This window comes from Abramis brama (assembly GCF_963993115.1).
Source record: "Abramis brama genome assembly, chromosome: 10".
Taxonomy (NCBI): Eukaryota; Metazoa; Chordata; class Actinopteri; order Cypriniformes; family Leuciscidae; genus Abramis; species Abramis brama.
The window spans coordinates 15,062,034-15,084,365 of record NC_139972.1 but is presented as its reverse complement, the minus strand read 5'-3'; the positions used below and the strand labels follow the sequence as shown (position 1 = coordinate 15,084,365).

The window sequence follows — 22,332 nt, the reverse complement described above, 5'->3', positions numbered from 1 at the left end:
AATCCAAATGACTCGTTCAAAACATAATTTGTGTTGCTTATACGTGCAACGGTTAATTTGGTTAGTTTGCCTTTGTTTGAAACTATTTTATTTGGCGGAGCAATAATAGCCTAGATAAAGTAGCCTACTGGCAATATTTACTTTTTAGTCTAATATAAAAGTTTTTCAGTAAAAGCAGTAGGCCTATCACGCACAATGTGCTTTTGGTCTGATTGATTGACAAGTCTGTAATTAGGCTACATTCAACACAGACAAATAAAACACATTCCTGTGTATCGTGTAATAATAATATGGAGTGATCTGATACGTGTACATTTTAGGGGTGGTTAGAAATCATTTAATTTTGGTTAAAAAAAAAAAAATGTGTTAAGAATATCATATTGATCCCCTCTGATCAGCCCGATCTCAAATTATACACAATTCCCTCTTGTTCTCTATAGAATGTAAGTATAGTATATATTGTAGCCTAATATTGTATGTTATATATCATCAGAATCTATCAGGACTGTTAGAAAGCTTTAGTGGCCCCAAATCCACCAAATGCCCATCCATGCTGCTCGGATTTTGGCAAAAGACTCCAAAGTATCCTTAGTTAACTCCTGTATCCTTTGAAGATGGCAATGGCATCATGGCACAGTTTTGTACAAAGCCAATTAGAGCTGTGTCACACAAATGCCCTGAGGTTAACTGAGCTCCGACGCAAGTGCCAGATCTGTCAAGATTCTGTGGGTGGTAATGCATGTAAAAATAAAGTGTTTTTTTTGCACACGGTAGACACTGCTAAACCCTTTTGACAAGATTATTATTGAGCCCACATGAACTCTAACACACTAATGTAAAACCCTAAATCATGAAAATTTGGGATTTTGTAAAATGCAATAAAATGAAGAATCTGTGATTTGTTAGTCATTTTTCAATTTTATTTAAATGACACATTTAATAGATACATAGGCCTATAGTAGTAAATATAAGATGGATGGACGGTTAGATGGATTTGGTGCTTGAAGGGATGAATTACATGTTTTATCAGGATATAAAATTTTGTTTCTCTTTAAAATTATTCTGTTTTATCATGTAATGTAGTGTAATGCCACAGATGTAAACACTCAGGGAAAATAATTAACAAATAATTTCAAGCTAATTTAGTGTTGTGTGACCTCTTCTGGTAACTTTGTGTAGCAACAACACTGTTTTTGGTATACTTAAAATTTTAATGTGGCAATAATAGTACAACACTTTTGGTTAGTTAGATTCATACAGTAAATCATACAGCAAAAGATTCATTGTAGTAGAAAATTTCTATTTCTCTAATAGTATAATGGCCACTATGATAAAAAATGACAACTTAAAAAAAAATGAGTCATGAGTTTAATGACTAAAATCATATTAAAATGCCATTATAAATATAATGGACTATAATTAACCTTCTGAAGCTAATGCAATAAATGTATTGAGTCATCTCACACGCTAATTATTTATGCTCGATGCTGATAGACTAAGTATTAGTGTAAAATAAGTGGTGAAGGACCAGCAATTCCCTCATTTACAATTCATGGCAGACTTATATCTCATGGAGCAAATTTAACATTGAGAGTTTATACAGGTGCTTAGACACAACATAAAAAGTTTCTACAGGTGCTTAGACACAACATAAAAAGTTTCTACAGGTGCTTAGACACAACATAAGGAAGTCCAAAACAAACATACTGTACATCTGAATATGTCATTATACATAATACATTATATTATATAAATAACATCTTCTAGACTTCAGCTAATATAAGCCGCTTTCCTCATATTTCACACATGCATTGCTATTATTGCAAATTTCATAAGCTGAACTTTCTCTTCGGACGCTCTGGCATCATGTTTGCTGGACTTACTTTGTCATTCCTAAGGAGATATAAAATAAAGATGATCAGTGCATGCAATTACATGTATTTAATGACATTTGATATATGAAAAAATAAGAGAATAATGCATTACTCAAATTATATTTTTCTTAAATCAAAGTACACAACACGGGTATTTCTAGCAAACACGCTTCTATTACATACTTTGTTATTTTCTCAAACTTTGAGTCTCTGTAAAAAGCGCTCTTCTTCACTATGCACAGTAGTATTATGTCACACAAGAAAGAACCCTGGAGAAAAACAGTCTTGTTAGCAGCCATTTATATAAAATGGATGATGTATGACAACAACATTATGACTTGGAATTTTGGTCTTGTAAGTTATTAATGCTCATTTAAAATAATGTCTCAGCTTCAGAGTCTTGTGTAGCTAAAGCCAACGACCAAGTAATAATGTTATTCCAAAAAAATCATAGTGATCTGAATATTTACTTACAGCAGTCATTAAAGTTAGAACTGATGCTATGTTGATGATGGTATTAATAATACAAAACTTTCTTGCCTGGAAAAGACAATTATTAAAAAATAATTATACATATACAATTATATATACAGCACCTGTGGATTGTTGTCATTGAGTCACATACCGTTCCAAACACTATGACGTGTAAATGAATTCCAAACATATTGTGTTGTGTTCTTTGCTTATTTCCTTCAGCGTCAATGGAATACTCAGCAGATCTGAGAAGACAGTTATCGGAGATCTTGAGCATAACAACAACTACTTTTAGACATTTTCATTTATTCATCAAACATCTACCTTCACAGGAAACATAAGGCAGGGCTCTCAGAAAAAAAAGAGCACTCAAAATTACTTTGACTTGATAAGTGTACCTGAAGTGATATGAAGTTGTATTGCTGCTCATAGACAGAAAGCTGTAGCGAGGACTGCAATGTGAGTCGTCTTTATCGAGGTCACAGGACCATTCAATCATAATCCCAAATGAACCGCCCTGACATTATATGAAATTGTTAGATTCAGCATAATAAGCACATAATGTCTAATGAATAAAAATGTTTAAATCAGCCACACATTAAACCCACTCTCAGTGTTCTCACCTTTACGGCGATTTTTTGAAAGCTAAGTCCAGTTTTGTTTACGATATCTCCCAGACGAAACATAGGACAGTACGGGTGATAAATTTGATCATACAAGCAGGTTTTTAAATATGTGTTTTTACTTTCGTTTAATATGACATTTGATCTGAGAAGAAAAAAAAAAAACATTAGAAATAATTGAGTGGTAATAGTATATAGTGTTTTATTCAGTAAATAGTTTTGACATAGAAACAGACAGGGTTTGAACTCATTATTAATGAATGCATCAGAGGGAGAGTCTTACTTTGAGAAGTTGAACTGGGAAAATCTGATGAAGTTCCTTATGTACAAGGTAAAGTTTTCTGCTTCTCTCACCACAGTGGCTTCACTTAAAAAAAACACACTGGGGTGTCAGTTTGTGGAGTAAACATAAACTGTTTGCACTACAAATTGTGTTAATAATTACGACAATACATTAAAATAATATGGTAAGAAATACCAGTTTGCAATGTAAAGCAGCATAACGAGCTGTTTTGTACAGAAATAACTGGAAGAAGATGACGACACTGGAAGAGGATGAAGAGGACGACACTGGAAGAGGATGAAGAGGATGACACTGGAAGAGGATGACACTGGAAGAGGATGAAGAGGATGACACTGGAAGAGGATGACACTGGAAGAGGATGAAGAGGATGACACTGGAAGAGGATGAAGAGGACGACACTGGAAGAGGATGAAGAGGACGACACTGGAAGAGGATGAAGAGGACGACACTGGAAGAGGATGAAGAGGACGACACTGGAAGAGGATGAAGAGGATGACACTGGAAGGGGATGACACTGGAAGGTGGATGACACTGGAAGAGGATGACACTGGAAGAGGATGAAGAGGATGACACTGGAAGCTCCAATTAACACATGACCGCGGCCTTAAGTTAAAAATAAAAGGATACTTTGAGTAGAAAAGGCTTCTATCCATAGCACCGTCTGGGTTCAACATGTTATTGGATTTTAAAAGAGTGAGAGAAAATATTCTTACTCTGGCTCCTGATATATTTCAGTGGGACACCAGCCATGTATTTCACAAATGCCAGTAAAATTCCCAGCTGTTTTCAAACAAAGGCCAGTCATAATTCCTAAGGAGAATGAAGCACTTTAGTAGGTTTTGACATTTAAAAAAAAAAACGGAGGGCACATATGTATTTGTCAGCATAGCTTTATTATATATCAAGCAGTTTTAAGTTATACCGTTTCCAGCCCTAACAGACCCTCCCTCTATACAATCTTCGTCCTTAGTGCAATTGGCATCTAGTGATGATTTCTAAAAGAAGATAGCCTCCTGTTAGCAATAAATAGATATAAACCTACTGAACATGTCAACTTATTTTGTGAGGAGCTTATTTTCCCAAAGGACTAAGGCTACGTTAAGACCATCAGTCCAATTCCGATTTTTGTGCATATCCAATTGAAATCCGATCAGATTTAGCAAGTGTGAACGGACAAAAATCACATGAAATGTGATTTGTACAAATCCGTTTTGAGCGACATTTCTGGAAATCTGTTTCAGTCTGACTGATCTGATCGGACTCCACATGGTTCAAGTGACTTTCTCTCCATGTGAAATGTAGGCCTAAACGTCAGACATTGTTATTGGAAACATGCTGAAATTCGCTGCGGAAAACAAGGAGCCAGAGGAGCAGAAAATGGCAATGTAACGGAGACATATTTTGAAACCGCTGGAGACGAAAGTACAGAATAAAGTCGCTTGCGTCGCTTCAACTCCATTCATAAATCCCCACCGGTGACCTCATGGGATAAAGTGTCCATCAAATGCGCACTTCAAGTGTAGGCTACTGTTGGTGTACTGTTTTACGCATGCTAGCCTATATAGTAGGGAAGTAGGGAAGAATTCGATTTTGGATGCAATGACAGTGTGGACATCAATAATTTTAGATCAGATTCCAATCTAATAAACAAAAAATCTGATTTGGACTGACAGTGTAAACGAGTGTTGGGGATTTTCTGTGCCTCTTTCTGTAGATTTCACATTTATGCCAATGTGGCGACAATTAAGTGACTGACTTTATGAGTGAGTCTGGATCAAGCGCTTAAAAGAAACGCTGTCGGTACACGATCCGTTCCACCTGCACGATCCGTTTCACGCATGCGCGTAATTACGTACGTTAAATAACAAACGGGTTCTTATGGACCATATTTTGTTATTCTGTGCCGTGATGAAGACAGAAATATTATGTCGGTGCCTGTAACAGTTTTATACACTGCTGTCACATTATTTGAGCTGTTTCTGTATGAAGGCAGACTGTTGACAGTGAGTCCTGTTGAAAGAGTTCAGGGAAAACTTCCTAATGTCAAGTTTAAAATGAATACACGCTTAAGGTGCGTGATCGTGCAGGTGGAACGGATCGTGTACCGACAAACTCCCCATTACATTATTCAAGTACCACCAAATGACCATTTTATCACAGCATAAATGCACTGAATTAAAAACAATTCTTAATGCTGCATCAAAAGCAGCTTGTGGTGGCATAAAGATGCTGAATAAAATTACTTAAGATGTCAAAGATAGACTGGTAAAAAATTACAGTCAGTTTGTGAGTTCAGTCAAACACATGCAGCTCTGGCATGAATAACAACACAATTGTGGTGGAAAAGAGGGTTACTTGCCTCTGAAATCCTTGACAGACACAAATACATACAGTAGGTGCCAACCACTAAGCCCAAATACGCAACTGTAGTCTGGAAATAAAATTCCCTTTAAACTCAAAGATGCATGTGTAAATGACACCTGAGATTATTACCAACACAATTATTAGACACAATGGTAACACTTTACAATAAGGTTCATTAGTTAACTACATTAGTTAACATTAACTAATAATGAACTGCACTTATACAGCATTTGTTCATCTTTGTTAATGTTAATTTCAACATTTACTAATACTTTATTAAAATCTTGTTAACATTAGGTAATGCACTGTGAACTAACATGAACAAACAATGAACAGCTTTATTTTCATTAACTAACATTAACAAAAACAGTAGTAAATGTATTGCTCATTAGTTCATGTTAGTTAATACATTTACTAATGTTTAATAAAGGAACCTTATTGTAAAGTGTTACCGACACAATTATTACCGCCAAACCAGCAAGCCTATAAAATCAATACAGTATGGTTTAAAATGGGGAAGCAGCTAAAAAGCACTTAAGTGTTTTGCTAACCATAATCGGCGTACATCCGTTCATAGAAAATAACCAAAGTGCTTTTACACTGTTAATGGCCTGAATGGAAGATGAAAATCTGAGGTAGCAAGGAGGGTTTGATAGCCATTTGTAATCAGTTACTGATGTTACTAATTAGCTTAAAGCAGAGTAAAGGCATAGAATAGCACTGAATAGCTAACAGCTATATGTCACTGTAAAAAACAAAATAAAACCCGAATGTGCTTTAGGGAACAGCTGATGTGTTAAAAGTGTTGTTGAAAGTGCAGATGTGTCGAAGTCTGTTGCCCTTAGGTTAGACAGTGCAGGAAACACAGGGGGAACAGACTTCGAGAGGAAAACTGACAGTTAAAATTAGTTTTACCTCTGAACAGTAGCCAATTTTTTGTTTTGGCGTCACGATGAAATTGGTTGTTATAAACACAAATTCCTCACTCTGGAAACAAAAATGAACAACAACATTAAAAGGCCTAAAGCAAATGAATGAAGCAAATCATTAATCATATAACGGACACAGAACTAATAAGCACATTTTCAGACAAGTGTGTTTTGACCGACCGGAATTGGGTAAACATAGTCCTCTGGTCCCCACAGTTTAAAATCTGTTGTGTTGAGGCGTGCAGCTCCTCTAACTTTAGTTAACACAGAACTCTCAATAGTTTCATCGTGTTTCTGGTATTGTTTCTTTGCAACAAATACCCACCTGTTGAGCAAAAACATATATAATATTTGCCTCTCAAAACAGTAAAAGCTCAAAAAATAGAGACAGAGAGAGAAAATCTTTTTTCTATTGCTGGCATCATCACATAAAATGTTTTAGTTTTTACCCCAAGCAAAACGGTTTACTACATAAAGGCTACATAAAGTAATTATAACTCTTACCCGATGAGATATCCCATGACAGTGAGTTGAAAGATTCTGTATAAGAGTCCCACTTTCTTATTCTGCGTGGCCACATATTTGACTGTTTTATAATCAAGGAGATTATACCAAGCCATTCCTGCTCCTGCTGTTGGAGAATGTTGTGCTGCTCACACACGCCCTGCATCCTTAGAGCAATACATTGTCACGTGCATCACGTCATTTTGCAATTTACATGTCATGTTCTCCATAACCTACTCCTACATTTATTTTCTTGTTTATAATGTAAATTCAAAAACCCATGTTCATTAGACTTATTAAACTTGGCTTGAAAAATTGCGCCTCTTTAGCAGATTAACAAAATAATGGTTTAAACATTGTGTAGATGTCATTTAGTTTAATATAGCCTATATATTATGGGTTAGTAGCTTATAGACAGTATATATATATATATAGCTAATAACCCATAATATATAGGCTATACTAAAAGTCAATGTTCCATTGTGTCAATGGAAATGTTACTATTTTTAATGTTTTTTAAAGAAACCTCCTATGTGCTCATCAAGCCTGCATTTATTTGCTAAAAATACCCAGATCAAATAAAATACAGAAAAAAAAGTAATATTGTGAAATATTATTACAATTCAAAATAATGGTTTTCTATTTGAATATACTTTCAAATATTTTTTATTTCTGTGAATTTTCTGATTATTATCAATGTTGGAAACAGTTGTGCTAATATATTACAACCTGTGATACTTTTTTCAGGATTATTTGATGAATAAAAAGTAAAAATAATAATAATAATAAAAAACCATCATTTATTTTAAATAGAAATCTTGTGTAACACCAGTCAAAAGTTTGGGGTCAGTAGTTTTTTTTCTTTCTTTTTTTTTCTTGAAAGAAATTAATACTTTTATTCTGCAAGGATGTGTTAAATTGATGAAAAGTGAAAGTAAAGATTTATATTGTTAGAAAAGGTTTCTATTTTGAATAAATGCTGTTCTTTTTAACTTTTTATTCATCAATGAATCATGAAAAAAGTATAAATAAATAAACAATTATAAATTGTAATATATCGTCACCTTCCTAAAATAATTGCCTAAGTCATTTTTTGACAAAATTTTTTTTGCATAAGTCATCTCCTCATGATGCTGGCCACCTCTGGTAAAATCCCCACATCCTCAGTTGAACAGATCATGCAGTTCTACCCCTGTAGTGTAATGGCTTATGTAAAGAGTGTGACTTAGGCCGTTTTATTTGGCCTAAGTCAAAAGATTTTACAAGCAATTTAAAAATTTTAAAAGGCAATTTTACAAGCTTTTCAAGATGGGAGCTGCATCAAGAAGAATGAACCTCTGAAGTTATTTTTTTTTTTTTTGTGTGCTTTCTGAGAAACCTGAAAAATGACTTGGGCAATTATTTTAGGAAGGTGACGATATTCAATTATTGGTTCCGTTTTTGTGTTTTCTGAGAAACCTGAAAAAATTACTTAGGCAATTATTTTAGGAAGGTGACGATATGTAATACAAATATAAATGATTAAAAATAACTGTTTTGAACATTGATAACAGTATCAAATCAGCATTAGAATGATTTCTGAAGGATCATGTGAGTGACACTGAAGACTGGAGTGATGATGCTGAAAATTCAGCTTTGCATTACAGAAATAAACTAGAATGTACATTTCCTGAAGAAAATGTGAGTGGGTGCTTGCAGTGGCAAAACTTGTAACTCGGTTGCTATGGTGTTTCTAGTGGGTTGCTATGGTGTTGCTATGCGGTTGCTAGGGTATTCTGGGAGGTTGCTAGGGTGATGCTAGGCGGTTGCTATGGTGTTCTGGGCGGTTGCTATGCGGTTTCTGAGGTATTCTGGGTGGTTGCTAAGGCATTGCTAGGCAGTTGCTAGGGTGTTCTGGGTGGTTTCTATGGTGTTGCTAGGGTGTTGCTAGGGTATTCTGCGTGGTTGCTAGGGCATTGCTAGGCGGGTGTTCTGGGTGGTTGCTATAGTGTTGCTAGGTGGTTGCTAGGGCGTTGCTAGGTAGTTGCTAAGGTGTTCTGGGTGGTTGCTATGGTGTTGCTAGGTGGTTCCTAGGGTATTATTGGTGGTTGCTAGGGCGTTGCTAGGTGGTTGCTAGGGTGTTCTAGGTAGTTGCTATGGTGTTGCTAGGTGGTTGCTAGGGTATTCTTGGTGGTTGCTAGGGCATTGCTAGGTGGTTTCTAGGGTGTTCTGGGTGGTTGCTATGGTGTTGCTAGGGTATTCTGGGTGGTTGCTAGGGTGTTGCTAGGCAGTTGCTATGGTGTTCTGGGTGGTTGCTAGGGTTTTATGGGTGGTTGCTAGGGTGTTGCTAGGTAGTTGCTAGGTTGTTCTGGGTGGTTGCTATGGTGTTGCTAAGGGGGGATGACAACATGAGGGTGGAGTAATTACTGACAGAATTTTCATTTTTGGGTGAACTAACCCTTTAACCCTCATGTGGTGTTCATGTCATTTTTGACTGGAGAAGATTTTCTTTTTCCTGAAAATACTAGTTAATGTTATCGCATTGAACTGAAACTTAGTGACTTTGTTCACAGAGACTATAACAACTTGTCCAATTTTTTTTTTTTTTTTTTTTTTACTTTTTTTGTGTTGTTTTTTTCACCTTGTTACACCTATGGTGTTCCCTGTCAAAAATGACAGGCTTACACAAAATAGCTTATAAATCCCTCGTTATGCTATATTATCCCCAAAAATTGGATTCAATCTTTTTATCAACTTGTTTTCTTTCAATTAGGACTGGTTTTGTATTAAATTTTCAAACAGTTTAATTGTAGGACTCATTTATCCGAGCTTATGCACCTCAGTTTTTGAGTGAAAAAAGCATTATTTGTTAATAATTTTGGCAATATTGAGAAAAATATGAAAATAAATTGCACTGTTGATCACACTAGTCTACTTCAATGTTTAACCAGGAAATTTCTTTTGAAATGCTTTTATTTTGTACAAAATGACACAGAGTCACACTTGTGGTGTTCCCGGTCAAAAATGACGAGCCTACACAAAATAGCTTATAAATCACTTGTTATGCTATATTATCACCCAATATTGGATTCAATCTTTTTGTCAACTTGTTCTCTTTCAATTAGGACTGGTTTTATATTTCTATTTGCATCTGATTAATCGTAGGCCTCATTTATTTGAGAGTAGGCATCTAATTTTTTTAGTAAAAAAAACATTATTTTTGAATAATTTTGGAAATTTTAAATAAAATCTGAAGAAAATTGGCACTGTTGATCACACTAGTCTACTTTAATTTTTCACCAGGAATTTTATTTTGAAAAACTTTTATTTTGTACAATATGGCACAGAGTTACACTTGTGGTGTTCCACTGGGCCATTGAGGGCCATTGTGGGCCATTGTTTCAATGGGCCATTGAAAGTGAATGGGAGAGACCAATGCATCCAATGAATGGAACAACACAAAATATGTAATTAAAGCTTAGAATCTCAGCTTTTTAATGCATCTAATCACTTTGATCAACTCCTAACGACTGCTGAGTTATCACTCTAAAACTGAGTGTACCCCCTGCAAGCGCCACCTAGCTGCGAAATAAATAATCATAATATTTTTCAAAACTATTACCTTGATCAACTTAAAATAGGTGTCATTTGAAAGCTTAGAGTCTGAAATTTACAATGAATGTAGCCAATTTGATAAACTCCTAAGTAGTGCCGAGTTATTTGCTGATAATTAGAAGAAAAAAAAAATCATAATTTATAAACTACTTTTTTGTATTACATTCAGCAATATGTCAAATACATCATACAGCTCAGATAGTCCTGTGTCATATGTCATTTGAAAGGTCTCAATGAGTAGAATACAACAAGCATAATTGTTTCAGGCTTTTTACTAAACTTGAGCTAGGTTTTTCTAAAAGAAGCCCTTCAAGAGACCCATGTGTAAACCATGTATGTATTCTGAATTGTAGACACATTTCCGCTCGTAACTTCATGAAACATGCTCCGATTGTGGAAAATGACACATCATTATTTACAGCAGATGCTTACAATTAAAACGAGTCCATACTCAACATAATCCATCACTCAGAACTAAAGATATTCCTCATGGAGTTCTAACACAAAAAAATACCACAGACGCACAGACTCACGTAGCCAATCAAGGTAGCTTAGACTTGGCCTTTTTACTCGTATCTTCATGAAACATACATCGATCATGAAAAATGGCACATCGTTATTTACAGCAGGAGCTCACGATTAAAAAGAGCCCAAACTCAATATATTCCATCAATCAGATCTAAAGATATTCCTCATGGCGTTCTAACACAGAAAATACCACAGACGCATCTAGCCAAGTATATACTCATGAAGCACTCACGTTTGGTTTTCGCTCATAACTTCACGAAGCATGCACAGATCGTAGAAAACTGTACATCATTATTTTCAGCAGACTATCATGATTAAAAACAGCCCAAACTCAGCATAATCCATCACTCAGATCTAAAGATATTCCTAATGGAGTTGTAACACACAAACCCCAACAGGCGCACACAGAGCCTTGAATATAGATGTAGCCTAGCACTTATGTCGCGTTTTAACTCATAACTCAATGAAGCATGCATAAATTGTGGAAAATGGCACATCATTATTTACATGAGATTGTTAAGATTAAAAAGAGCCCAAACTCACCATAATCCATCACTCAGATCTAAAGATATTCCTCATGGACTTCTAACACATGTCTCTCCCATTCACTTTCAATGGCCAACTGAAACAATGGCCCTCAATGGCCCAGTGGAACACCACAAGAGTAACTCTGTGCCATTTTGTACAAAATAAAAGTTTTTCAAAACAAAATTCCTTGTGAAACATTAAAGTAGACTAGTGTGATCAACAGTGCCAATTTTCTTCAGATTTTATTTAATTTTTCCAAAATTATTCAAAAATGTTTTGTTTTTTACTCAAAAAATTAGATGCCTACTATCAAATAAATGAGGCCTATGAATAATCAGATGCAAATATAAATATAAAACCAGTCCTAATTGAAAGAGAACAAGTGGACAAAAAGATTGAATCCAAGATTGGGTGAAAATATGGTATAATGAGTGATTTATAAGCTATTTTTTATAGGCCGGTCATTTTTGACCGGGAACACCTCAAGTGTGACTATGTGCCATATTTTTTACAAAACAAAAGTTTCAAAACAAAATTCCTGGTGAAATATTAGAGTAGACTAGTGTGATCAACAGTAGCCATTTTTTTCATATTTTTTTTTCATATTTCCAAATTTACTCATAAATTATTTGTTTTTTACTCAAAAAATGAGATGCCTACTCTCAGATAAATGAGGCCCATGATTAATCAGATGCAAACAGAAATATAAAACCAGTCCTAATTGAAAGAGAACAAGTTGACAAAAAGATTGAATCCAAGATTGGGTGAAAATATGGTATAATGAGTGATTTATAAGCTATTTTTTATAGGCCGGTCATTTTTGACCGGGAACACCACAAGTGTGACTATGTGCCATATTTTTTACAAAACAAAAGTTTCAAAACAAAATTCCTGGTGAAACATTAGAGTAGACTAGTGTGATCAACAATACCAATTTTCTTCAGATTTTATTTAATATTTCCAAAATTATTCAAAAATTTAAAAAAAATTACTCAAAAAATGAAATGCCTACTCTCAAATAAATGAGGCCTATGATTATTCAGATGCAAATCAAAATATAAAACCAGTCCTAATTGAAAGAGAACATGTTGACAAAAAGATTGAATCCAAGATTGGGTGAAAATATGGTATAATGAGTGATTTATAAGCTTTTTTTTATGGGCCTGTCATTTTTGACCGGGAACACCACAGGTGTTATAGGGTTTTGAACACCACATGAGGGTTACATTTTTTTTTTTTTTTAAACTCGATTTGAACTTTTTTAGACTATTGTTGTAGATGAACAAGCTTTGAATTAAATAAAGTGAATGGATTTGGAGTATAAAGTACAAATTAGACTCTCACCTAAACAATATATAATAATTTATAAATAATATTTCAATTATAAATGTGCTGAAAATGTGGGGGGAAATAAAGGCTACTAAACTGATATAATCAAGCTTGACAGACTTTTATTTTAAAATAGTCCACTCTTATTTTATCTCAAGCGCGTTCCGTCATACTTCACACACTAGGGTCGCTGTTATTATCGGAAGTTTTACACACTCAGTTCAATCTATGCACAGATCGGTCAGATTTCTGCAACCAGAGTTGGACTTTGTCATTGAAACACCAAATTACAGTAAATAAATCATGACTAAATACGAGGAAGTTGCTGTTCATGGCTACGAAGAATTTTCTAAAGCTGTGTCTGAAAGAAAAGGAAAAGAGATATTCGCTTACTTCTCTGGAGATAAAGATGGCCAGGGCAAGAGCTGGTGCCCGGACTGTGTGAAAGGTGCATTAACATTATGCAGTATTTGTGCTGTTTCTAAAATTCACATCTAAAGCGGTCTTTGTCTCCCCTCTGCAGCAGAGCCAGTGGTCAGAGGAGAGCTGTCTCATCTGCCCGAGGGATCTGTCTTCATTTACTGCCAAGTAGGAGACAGGCCATAGTAAGTATACATTTTGCCAATTAGATTGGTTATTTAAACAGGAATTAATCATGTATGTAGCTGCATATTGCATTTAGTCAGAAACTGCATTATTTTGCCCATGTATAATTGCTGTCATACCTCTGTGTTTATTGGACTATGCACTTTGACAGCAGTGTACAATGCACAGACAGAATCCTATAAAAGATAGTGCTTCGATTTGCTTTTGCCCTACAATCTACTACATTCAATGTTGTTCTTGCTAGCTGGAAGGACCCAAACAATGAATTTAAGAAGACCCTAAAGCTGACTGGAGTACCCACACTACTGCGATACGGGACGGTAAATATCAGTAAATGTTTTTTGACCAGTGTAGTTGACTGTTTTAATATGCATGCTTCTTGCCAATGTACCATACATAGAAATCCATAGTGAAAGCTAGATATAAATAAATGATAAATGTATTCATATATAATTTGTTTTGTCTTTTTTTTTTTTTTAAGCCCCAGAAGCTGGTTGAAGATGAGTGTTTTAAAGTTGACCTCGTTCGAATGATGTTCACGGAGGATTAATGTCCTGTGGCATATACTGCTGGATTGCATCCGCTTTTTTAAATATGATTTACATGATTTTTCCATTGTTAGTTTTGTCATTTGTAATCTGTGCTCCTGCTCTGGAATGTTAAACCAAACATATTGTGGCCCTGGTATTATGTTGTGAGTTTGTGCTGTGGTGATTGTACATGTTTTGAAAGCGTTGCTCACATTAAAACTGTTTGGATAGAAGTAAGCTTTACATAATCAGACATTTCAAATTGACTTTAGAATGATTTTCCAAAAAAGGGACTTGGCAGTATACCTTCAAGTTAAGACAGAGGAACTGAAACAGTTACAATTTCAGTAAACATGCATAATGAAAATGAAAATGAATAATGAAAATCGCCTTATAATCCTTACCTAGAAGATTGTTTGTAATCAGAACAAAATAAAATGTTTTGAAAAATGCATCTTCATTTCTTGTTCTCATTTTCAAAGAGTTTTGCAAGAGTAATTGTGGGGGTTTAATGCAGTTCAAGTAAATAATATGATAGGAAATGAATGTGCACCAGCCAGTGGAGGGGTTTATGTTTTTATTCCTGACTTGAGGTAGCCTAGTATAAAGTTGTATAATTTGTGTGTTGTTTACACAGAATCTGTTTTAAATGTTAGTGTGCACCATTTTAAATCAGAGTATTCTGCTAAAAGGGGTGTTTAGCAGTACTGTTCTGTTTTTATTTATGTTTTTGTCAAATGAACATGGGATGAATTGAATGAGGTAATTACTGTAACTCTGTGGCATCACTTTTCTGCTATAGTCGAAAGGTGTACATAAAAACACGGTTTTACTATACAATACACAGGGCAACTTTTTTGAGCGTTGCGTTGCTTGGGCACTTTCCCATTGAGAATGGGCAACAAATTTCTATCTGGATACCTGTGTCTCACCTGGTTGCCCATTGACGGCAACATTGCCCAAAAAGTTGCCCCGTGTATGAATCTCTCCATACTTCCATCCATACTAAAGAGAAAATTCAGGTATCATTCTATGCAGAGACATAGACATAGTGTGATGGTGTTCTGCTTGACGTGTGTGCACACCCTCTGGGCGCAGAATGCAATTGCACCATCTCGCCACTAGATGTCGCGAAAGTCTCACAGTGGAAGAGGGCGCTGTTACTGAGGGACGGTCTATAACTGGAGCGCGCATTCCTTAACAGCGCTCACTGTGGAGACACACGACGGCCGCTGTCTCTCGAACCCGTGCGGCGACTCCAGGACAGCCAAACGGCAGCAGGGCCTGCGGATATTCATCCAGCACTTTGGGTTTTATTTCGAATCACCTGAACAAGCAAACGAAACCCAAAGCAGTCCGCTTCGAGAGCTCAGCAGCGATGTCGGAGTTTCTGGTGAATCTGCTCGGAGAGCGGCTCGTCAACGGGGAGAAAGCCGAGGTGGATGTTCATGCGCTGGGCAGCAAGCTGTCTCTGCTCGGGCTCTACTTCGGCTGCAGTTTAAACGGTCCTTGCAAGCAGTTCAACGCGAGTCTGTGCGAGTTTTATAGCAAGTTTAAGAAATCCTCAGAGCACAAGGACAAATTGGAAATCGTCTTCATCTCATCGGATCAGGACCAGAAACAGTGGCAGGACTTCTTGCAGGAGATGCAATGGCCGGCGTTGCCTTTTAAAGACAGACACAAAAAGGTAAGGTGATTTAACAGATGACATACGATTGGAAATGTTAAATCAATATAAATGATTTTTTTTTTTTTTTTAATTACGAAGAGACGAAAATTGTGTGTGTGCAGGTGTAAAGGATAAAACAAGTCTGACATACTGTTTTACACCCTTTGACCTTTTATAATGATCATTTTCAGAGGATAACTGATCAGCTTAATCACTAAATTCTTCTCAATGCCAGGGCACTAATTAAAACAGCTTTATTAGCATTATAAAACTGTAATCTCGCATTACAAACTGAGATTTTTGAAACATCTTTAATAACAAGACATTTCCAGCATCCACCTAGTGTAGATATTTTTATTCTTCATCCCTATAAATCTAGATTTAAATCTAAACGAGTTGTTCTTGTAGCAAAATAGACTTGGCTTTTGTGGATGGAAAAGGGAATAAAGCCTGTATTATTTTCGTTATAAGATACACAATGAAAACCAGCCACACTTGAATTTTATTATATGGCTCCCATCTAAGAGTATATTATGAATTAACTGTAATCCGAGACAATAATGAAGCTTTTGTTGTAGACATGTGTCTTATTATTTTAGCTGGAGGCTTTATGCTGTTGGGTGTTGTAAAGGTGAAAACACATCCTTTACAAACCACAATAAACACATACTTAACCTGGCCTAAACCATTACACTCATACGAGAGTCTCATATTAGCTGTCAATTGCCTATACAGTCAAAAATGCTGTCTAGTTAGGTCACTTGGTAGTTTCTGAGACATACAGTGTGTAAAAAAAGTGCTTTTCAGGAAAATGCCATTCATTACAAAAATGAGTCATCATACATTACAGAATTACACTATAAGCTATTACATAATTATTATAGAAATAAGTAGTTGCTAAATGCACCTTTACAAGGTGAATTATTGTTTTTTTGGTGTTGACTGTAAGTGCTCGAGTTGTGCAATAACACATAAATCATTATAATGCATCTAGATGATTTATATTTGTCCTTTTAAATTAAGGGTGTAGAATTTAACACTTTTTTTTTTCTTTTTTTTTCTCTCTCTCTCTAAAAGCTAAACTAACCTGTTTTTTTAAAGTATTTCATTATTGAAAGCACATTTTCTGTTCAGATTTTTACCAGGCCTGTTTTATGTAATTTATTAGAACAAATCTGGAAATTATTACTGCGTCTCAGAACACTTTTAATTGAGTTATCCTCTTGCTTCTATAAATGAGAACTTGCGGTTGTAAATACTTAAGGTTGGTAGCTCTGGTGTACCAGTGATGAGAAATAACCTTTATTAAATCTGGATTACCATCAGAAAAAATGAATTAATTTATCATTACCATTCTAAACACAGACTCGGCGTTGCATAAATTGCATTGTAAATTCTATTGTGTGTCATTGTGTTTTTCCCCCTCGATATGTTTACCACCAAATCATTTGGTTGATATTTTAGCGCAGTATTGTGTGTCTTGGGTTTTTGAGTGTTTGCTTTTATGGATAATACCATTTGGATCATGCTCAGATTTGCCTGTGTGTGCTGGTATCCATTTTGGTCCACTGCACTAGCTCCACCTCCGGCTGCATGCCTTGGCACGTCTCATTGACAAGCAAATGATGTACATTTAATATCTCATACCGGTTTACAGTGGCATCAGTGGCAGCCATATAAATATTTAAGATAAAATCTGCCACCATGCAAAATGCTGATTGTATTGCATGCGGTGTTTTGGTAATGCAGACTGACAAATGCTGCGTGTGTACATGTGTGGTGAGAAGAGAATATTGTAGTTGTGTTTTTTTTTTTTTTTTTATAATTCAGCTTTGATTTGGTTAGTTGTGCTGTGAAATAATTTTTTTTTTTTTCAACAATTTTGCACAATGCATCTAGTAGATACTATTTAGATACCATTATTTTTTATAGTCCAAGACTACTTTTGAATTGTTTCTATTATTATTATTTTTTATTTTTATTTTTTTTAACATGCTCACATGGTTTTGTGCACACTATCATGCATCATACTCCAGAAGAAGAGGGTGGGGGATTTTCATAGGTTTTGGATCTTGGCTTTTTGACTTGTTTGGTGTATTTTAAGATTACAAATATCATTTACATCCAAGTATTTACAGAAATTTTCACATCTCTGCTCTAACACACTTATAGTTTCATGCCTTTTCTATGACAATATTGTTATTTCCCCTCAATTTGCATGGTGCATTTAGCTCTTCTGTGTGAAAATGTGTAATATTCTCCTCTAAAATTTCATTTTTGTCCTTCACAATAAATTGCTTGTGTTTTTTCCACATTTGTCAGTCTATATAAAAGCATCTGAAGAATCAACGTAATGTAATTTTTTATATTTATTTTTTATGTAGTGTGTGTGTGAGAGAGAGAGTTCATGTTTAATTTTGTCCCTTATGGCTTGAATATTACAGCATATCCATCATCTATTTCTGCTTATTAGCTACACTTTTACATTGCCTGCCAAAGTGCTTTTGCCGTTAGCAAGGCAGACTAAGCCGTAACATAATTTGAAGCCACAAATAATCCTAAACCATAGCTTGCTGTTACGCGGATCACACATCTTAGATTTGACTTGAGGGTCATTTAGTTTGCTCTTAATGGGAGATGTAAATGGCCCGGGCTGGTCCAGATAAGACTGTTTGTTTTGAAGTAATAACATCTTGCGTCCTGCAGAGAGTCTGAGCTGTAAAGACTTTGACCGACCAATGTCACGTTCCTATTTGCAGCCCCAGCATGAGGATGAATCGTCTTTCCTCTCTTCATGGGAGAGTGAATATAGTGGGTCTTTTGTGTGTGTGTTCTTTGAAGGCTTTAATTGCTGTGTGATGTTGGCCTGCTGCAAAGCAGAGTTGAGGTTGTGGTAGCGCGGGGTTTTAAGTGGTTCATTTCCCCCTCTCTCCTGGGGCAGAAGAGAGGCGGCTCTGTGTATCGCTGCAGGACTATAAACTGCCTACTATAGGAACTGAAAAAAATAGACAGTTTTTCAACTAGCAGCATGCTACGTTATCACATGACCTCATTATGTTTGTCAGAAACTTATCACGTTACTTGTTTAACTCAGAAATGGAAGGTCAAGTTGAGAGCTTTGCATTGTGGGACACAGTATTCCTCACAGCATTGCTCTTGTATTCTTCTCATTGTAGTTGGTCATCCTGGTATTTTATGTAAAATAATGTGCACTGTATAAAATAGGCTACTATATACAGCACTGTACTGTAGTATGTATGTAGTATGCCACATCACCTGGTCTGTCTCCTCCTTTTTTCACTTCACCCCGTCTGTCCTGTTTCCCATCAGTCAGAGATTAGCCCTCCACACCAAAACAAAGTCCCTAACCTTGTTACGACTCTCTTTTAATATGCTGTGGATTCAGAACCGGATCAATAACATCTGCAACATTGAGGCAGGTGAGAGATATGATACCCGCACCTCATTCATTGACCACATTATATCAAAATGCTTTTTAATAAAGGAGTCATTTTGAAGCAGATGTGCTGATAATGGAATTTCTATAAGCACTGGACTTGGCTCTCTGACCCGGCCTGGGTCGAAATCGCATGTCCTCAGTAGGTACTTCTTTTGAACAAGTATGTGTTTTGTACCTTTTTAACTGTCACATACTAAATAGGCTAGTATGAAAGTAATCTGGACGTACTAAATTCGTAATGTCACATGACAGTGATAACCTATCAGTGTCAGTTATGTTGCTATATTGTTTTTCACAACTCCTCTTCTGTGGCCTCATGGGAAAGTAAGTGTCCATCAGATGTGCACTTCAGAATCTCACCAGAAGTAGTAGCCTAGGTCATCTAGGTACTTTTTGCATACAGTTTTATGAATACTGTGAATTTGGACGTACTCTTTCCACAATATTGTAGTGATGTAAACAGACATTCTTATTTGTCTGCTCAAAGGTGACATTTTAACTCTTTAAAATGTAAACTTAAAGGTTTTTCATTCAAAAAGGTTTTTCATTAAAATGTTATATACATTTTCCCTCTGAAACAATTATTTGTAACCAGGGCTGTAGGGTTGTTGGAAATATTAGCCAATAATATTACGGCACACTGTTTTACAATCCAGTCAAGTTTTAGTGGTTAACACAAAAAGAAAAATTCATACATAACGGCTTTTGAGCTTTTTTTTTTGTCTGAAAATTTTAGTTAAATTTTGTTCTGGTTCTCTCATATCTATCGAATGGCTACAAAAGACTTTTAATATAGTGCGCAAGCCATATGGACAATTGTTTTGATGCTTCTGTGACTTTTTACTTTTTTTTACACTTACTTGCACTATGAAAAGAGCAGCTTGGTCATTCTTCTAAACGTCTCCTTTTTGTGTTCTGTGGAAGAACATCAAGGAATGATATGAGGGTGAATAAATGCCAATTTGAATGAACTTTAATTGTGAAGTTTATAAATGTATATATGGATACACTAAATGGCTTCGGTTTTCACCTCTCACTGGTGTTTGCACCGATCATCAATGCACTTAATGTCTACAACTTTTGAGCCATATCATTTTTATTTTGTGTTTTTCCAGTCATGTTTAGAGGAGAAGTTGTGTTTGGTGGAGGGCGTCTGCAGGGTATCAAGGGAAGTCTGTGCTGGCACTGCCTTACAAGGACACTAGCGCCAGGCGGAGTGGGGAAAGCTGCTCGTAAATCAATTACAGGTTTGGCCCAGTTACTGCCGAAGCCCAGATCTGCCAGCGTCGTAAAGTAAGCGTCGAGGCGGCGGTTCTGCATCCGAGAGAAAGAGGAGGAGGCCTTCTGGACCTCGGCCGTGCCACCGTCTCTCTGCAGATTCAGAGGCAGCTGCTCGGAGCTTTTGAGATTGCTAAGGGCTGCTGTCATCAGGGTGTCAGTGATCTGATGAAAAACCCTGCGCTCCCCGTTCATCACATATCCTAGAGCCATGCCCCTCCGTGCGGCTTTGATTTCAGGGCTGGCGGACAGAAAAAGACGGCCTTATCTGTAGGTGATTATGCCGGCTACGCTATCAGTGAACGGTACATTTGGCTCAGTGTGACGAACACAGATTTTCTCTCTGCTGAGTGATGCTGTGTGCTGATAATGCTGCTCGGTGGGAAACGCTGAGCTCAGGTTAATTGAGATGGACCTGTGAATGACACCAAATTCATTTCAGATTAGAAAGATTTATTTTTTAACTAAATGATCAACGTTATATAACCTATTGGTGAGACCCTATTAGCCCTTTGGGTTCTACACTTTTTGTATTATTTGGATTTTTTTATGCTGAAGTATAAACTTAGTCAAAGTTTTAAAAAAAAGTTTGAATTATACTTGACTCTTTTACTTTAAGGAAGCCCAGACATTAACATTCTGGCCAATTTTAATAATTCTATAATATTTTGACTAAATATAAATTTTAAGTGATTTTTTTTTTATCACATTATAAGATACAGTATTCATTTTCTAGTAAGAATATGTATGTATGTAAATGTAAAGAATTTATTTGGAGATTTGCTAAATATTGCATTTTATTAGTGTTTTAAATATGAATAGCCTACCTTTTATAGGTTTTCTTTAAATTAGCATTAGATGACAGCAAAGGTAATCTAAATAAAAAAAATAGCAGAAATTAGCATGCACAATTAAATATCAGATGCAACCAATATCTTTAAATTAAACAAAATCTCCAATATCGGCTGTTTACCGATATGGAACCGATATATCATGGATCTCTGACCTTTAAAGAAATAATTCACGCTTATTAACATAGGACATAAGACCACCTGTAAATACACATGGACTCTTGATCAAGAAAGAAAGTCATCCCTTTATAGTTTTTTTTCCCTTTATATCCCTTTAAGACAAAAATGTCTTTTAAAAATAAAGGTTCCAAAAGTGTTTTCAAGGTTCCGTGATGCCATAATAACCATTTTTGGTTCCCCAAAGAACTTCAGTGTTCAGTTCTTAAAAGAACCATTTTTTTTTCTTAGTGTGAAGAACATTTTAAGAATCTAAAGAACATGGTTGGCCAATACTTTGTATGTGAAGTTCACGCTATGTAATTAACATCGTCATTCATAAAGACAAGACAAGCTGTTGAATACTGATCAGGTGTTGATATGTAAATGTGGGTGGTTTTATGTTAATGAGCTCATGGTGTAGATGTCGTAATCATGATTTTGCAGCTTAATTTTAAAAAATGGACTGGGAAAGAGGCTCTCCATTTTGAGCGTTTGTCAACGTTGTTCGATGAACTCTGTAATTGCAAAATATGAAGGAAAGTCCTGATAAATCCCCTCAAGAGACACACAGAGAAGTGTTATGTCTGTCTGTTACCTTGTTGCACCTACAATTTCTTGCGATTGTATACAATATATAACAAGAGATTATGAAAGGAATGTGTGTGTGTGTGTGTGTGTAGTTGTTAGCGAGAGGCTCTGCAGAGCTTTATAAACACAGCAGTTGCCAA

General features: G+C 35.8%; 3 protein-coding genes across 3 annotated transcripts in view; 2 read left to right on the top strand and 1 right to left on the bottom strand.

Annotated features, from left to right (window-relative positions):
• Positions 1-1,761: 1,761 nt before the first annotated feature.
• Positions 1,762-7,226, bottom strand: p2rx8 (purinergic receptor P2X, ligand-gated ion channel, 8). Its single transcript, XM_084127638.1, has 12 exons — positions 7,073-7,226; positions 6,749-6,893; positions 6,555-6,626; positions 4,198-4,270; positions 3,989-4,085; positions 3,255-3,338; positions 2,972-3,116; positions 2,747-2,865; positions 2,500-2,593; positions 2,349-2,414; positions 2,058-2,143; positions 1,762-1,893 (listed from the first exon to the last, which is right to left on the bottom strand). Exons 1-12 carry the CDS (start codon positions 7,186-7,188, stop codon positions 1,830-1,832), a joined length of 1,161 nt encoding a protein of 386 aa, XP_083983764.1. The 5' UTR covers positions 7,189-7,226; the 3' UTR covers positions 1,762-1,829.
• A 5,988-nt stretch (positions 7,227-13,214) lies between these two features.
• txndc17 (thioredoxin domain containing 17) lies at positions 13,215-14,639 on the top strand. Its single transcript, XM_084127365.1, has 4 exons — positions 13,215-13,499; positions 13,575-13,656; positions 13,902-13,977; positions 14,139-14,639. The coding sequence occupies exons 1-4, from the start codon at positions 13,355-13,357 to the stop codon at positions 14,205-14,207; spliced, it is 372 nt and encodes a 123-aa protein (XP_083983491.1). The 5' UTR covers positions 13,215-13,354; the 3' UTR covers positions 14,208-14,639.
• Positions 14,640-15,395: 756 nt separating this feature from the next.
• nxn (nucleoredoxin) overlaps positions 15,396-22,332 on the top strand; it is a 69,149-nt gene continuing 62,212 nt past the window's right edge. Inside the window, exon 1 of the mRNA XM_084125720.1 lies at positions 15,396-15,874. Coding sequence (XP_083981846.1) covers positions 15,566-15,874 — 309 coding nt within the window. The 5' untranslated portion in view covers positions 15,396-15,565. The remainder of the gene's footprint in view (positions 15,875-22,332) is intronic.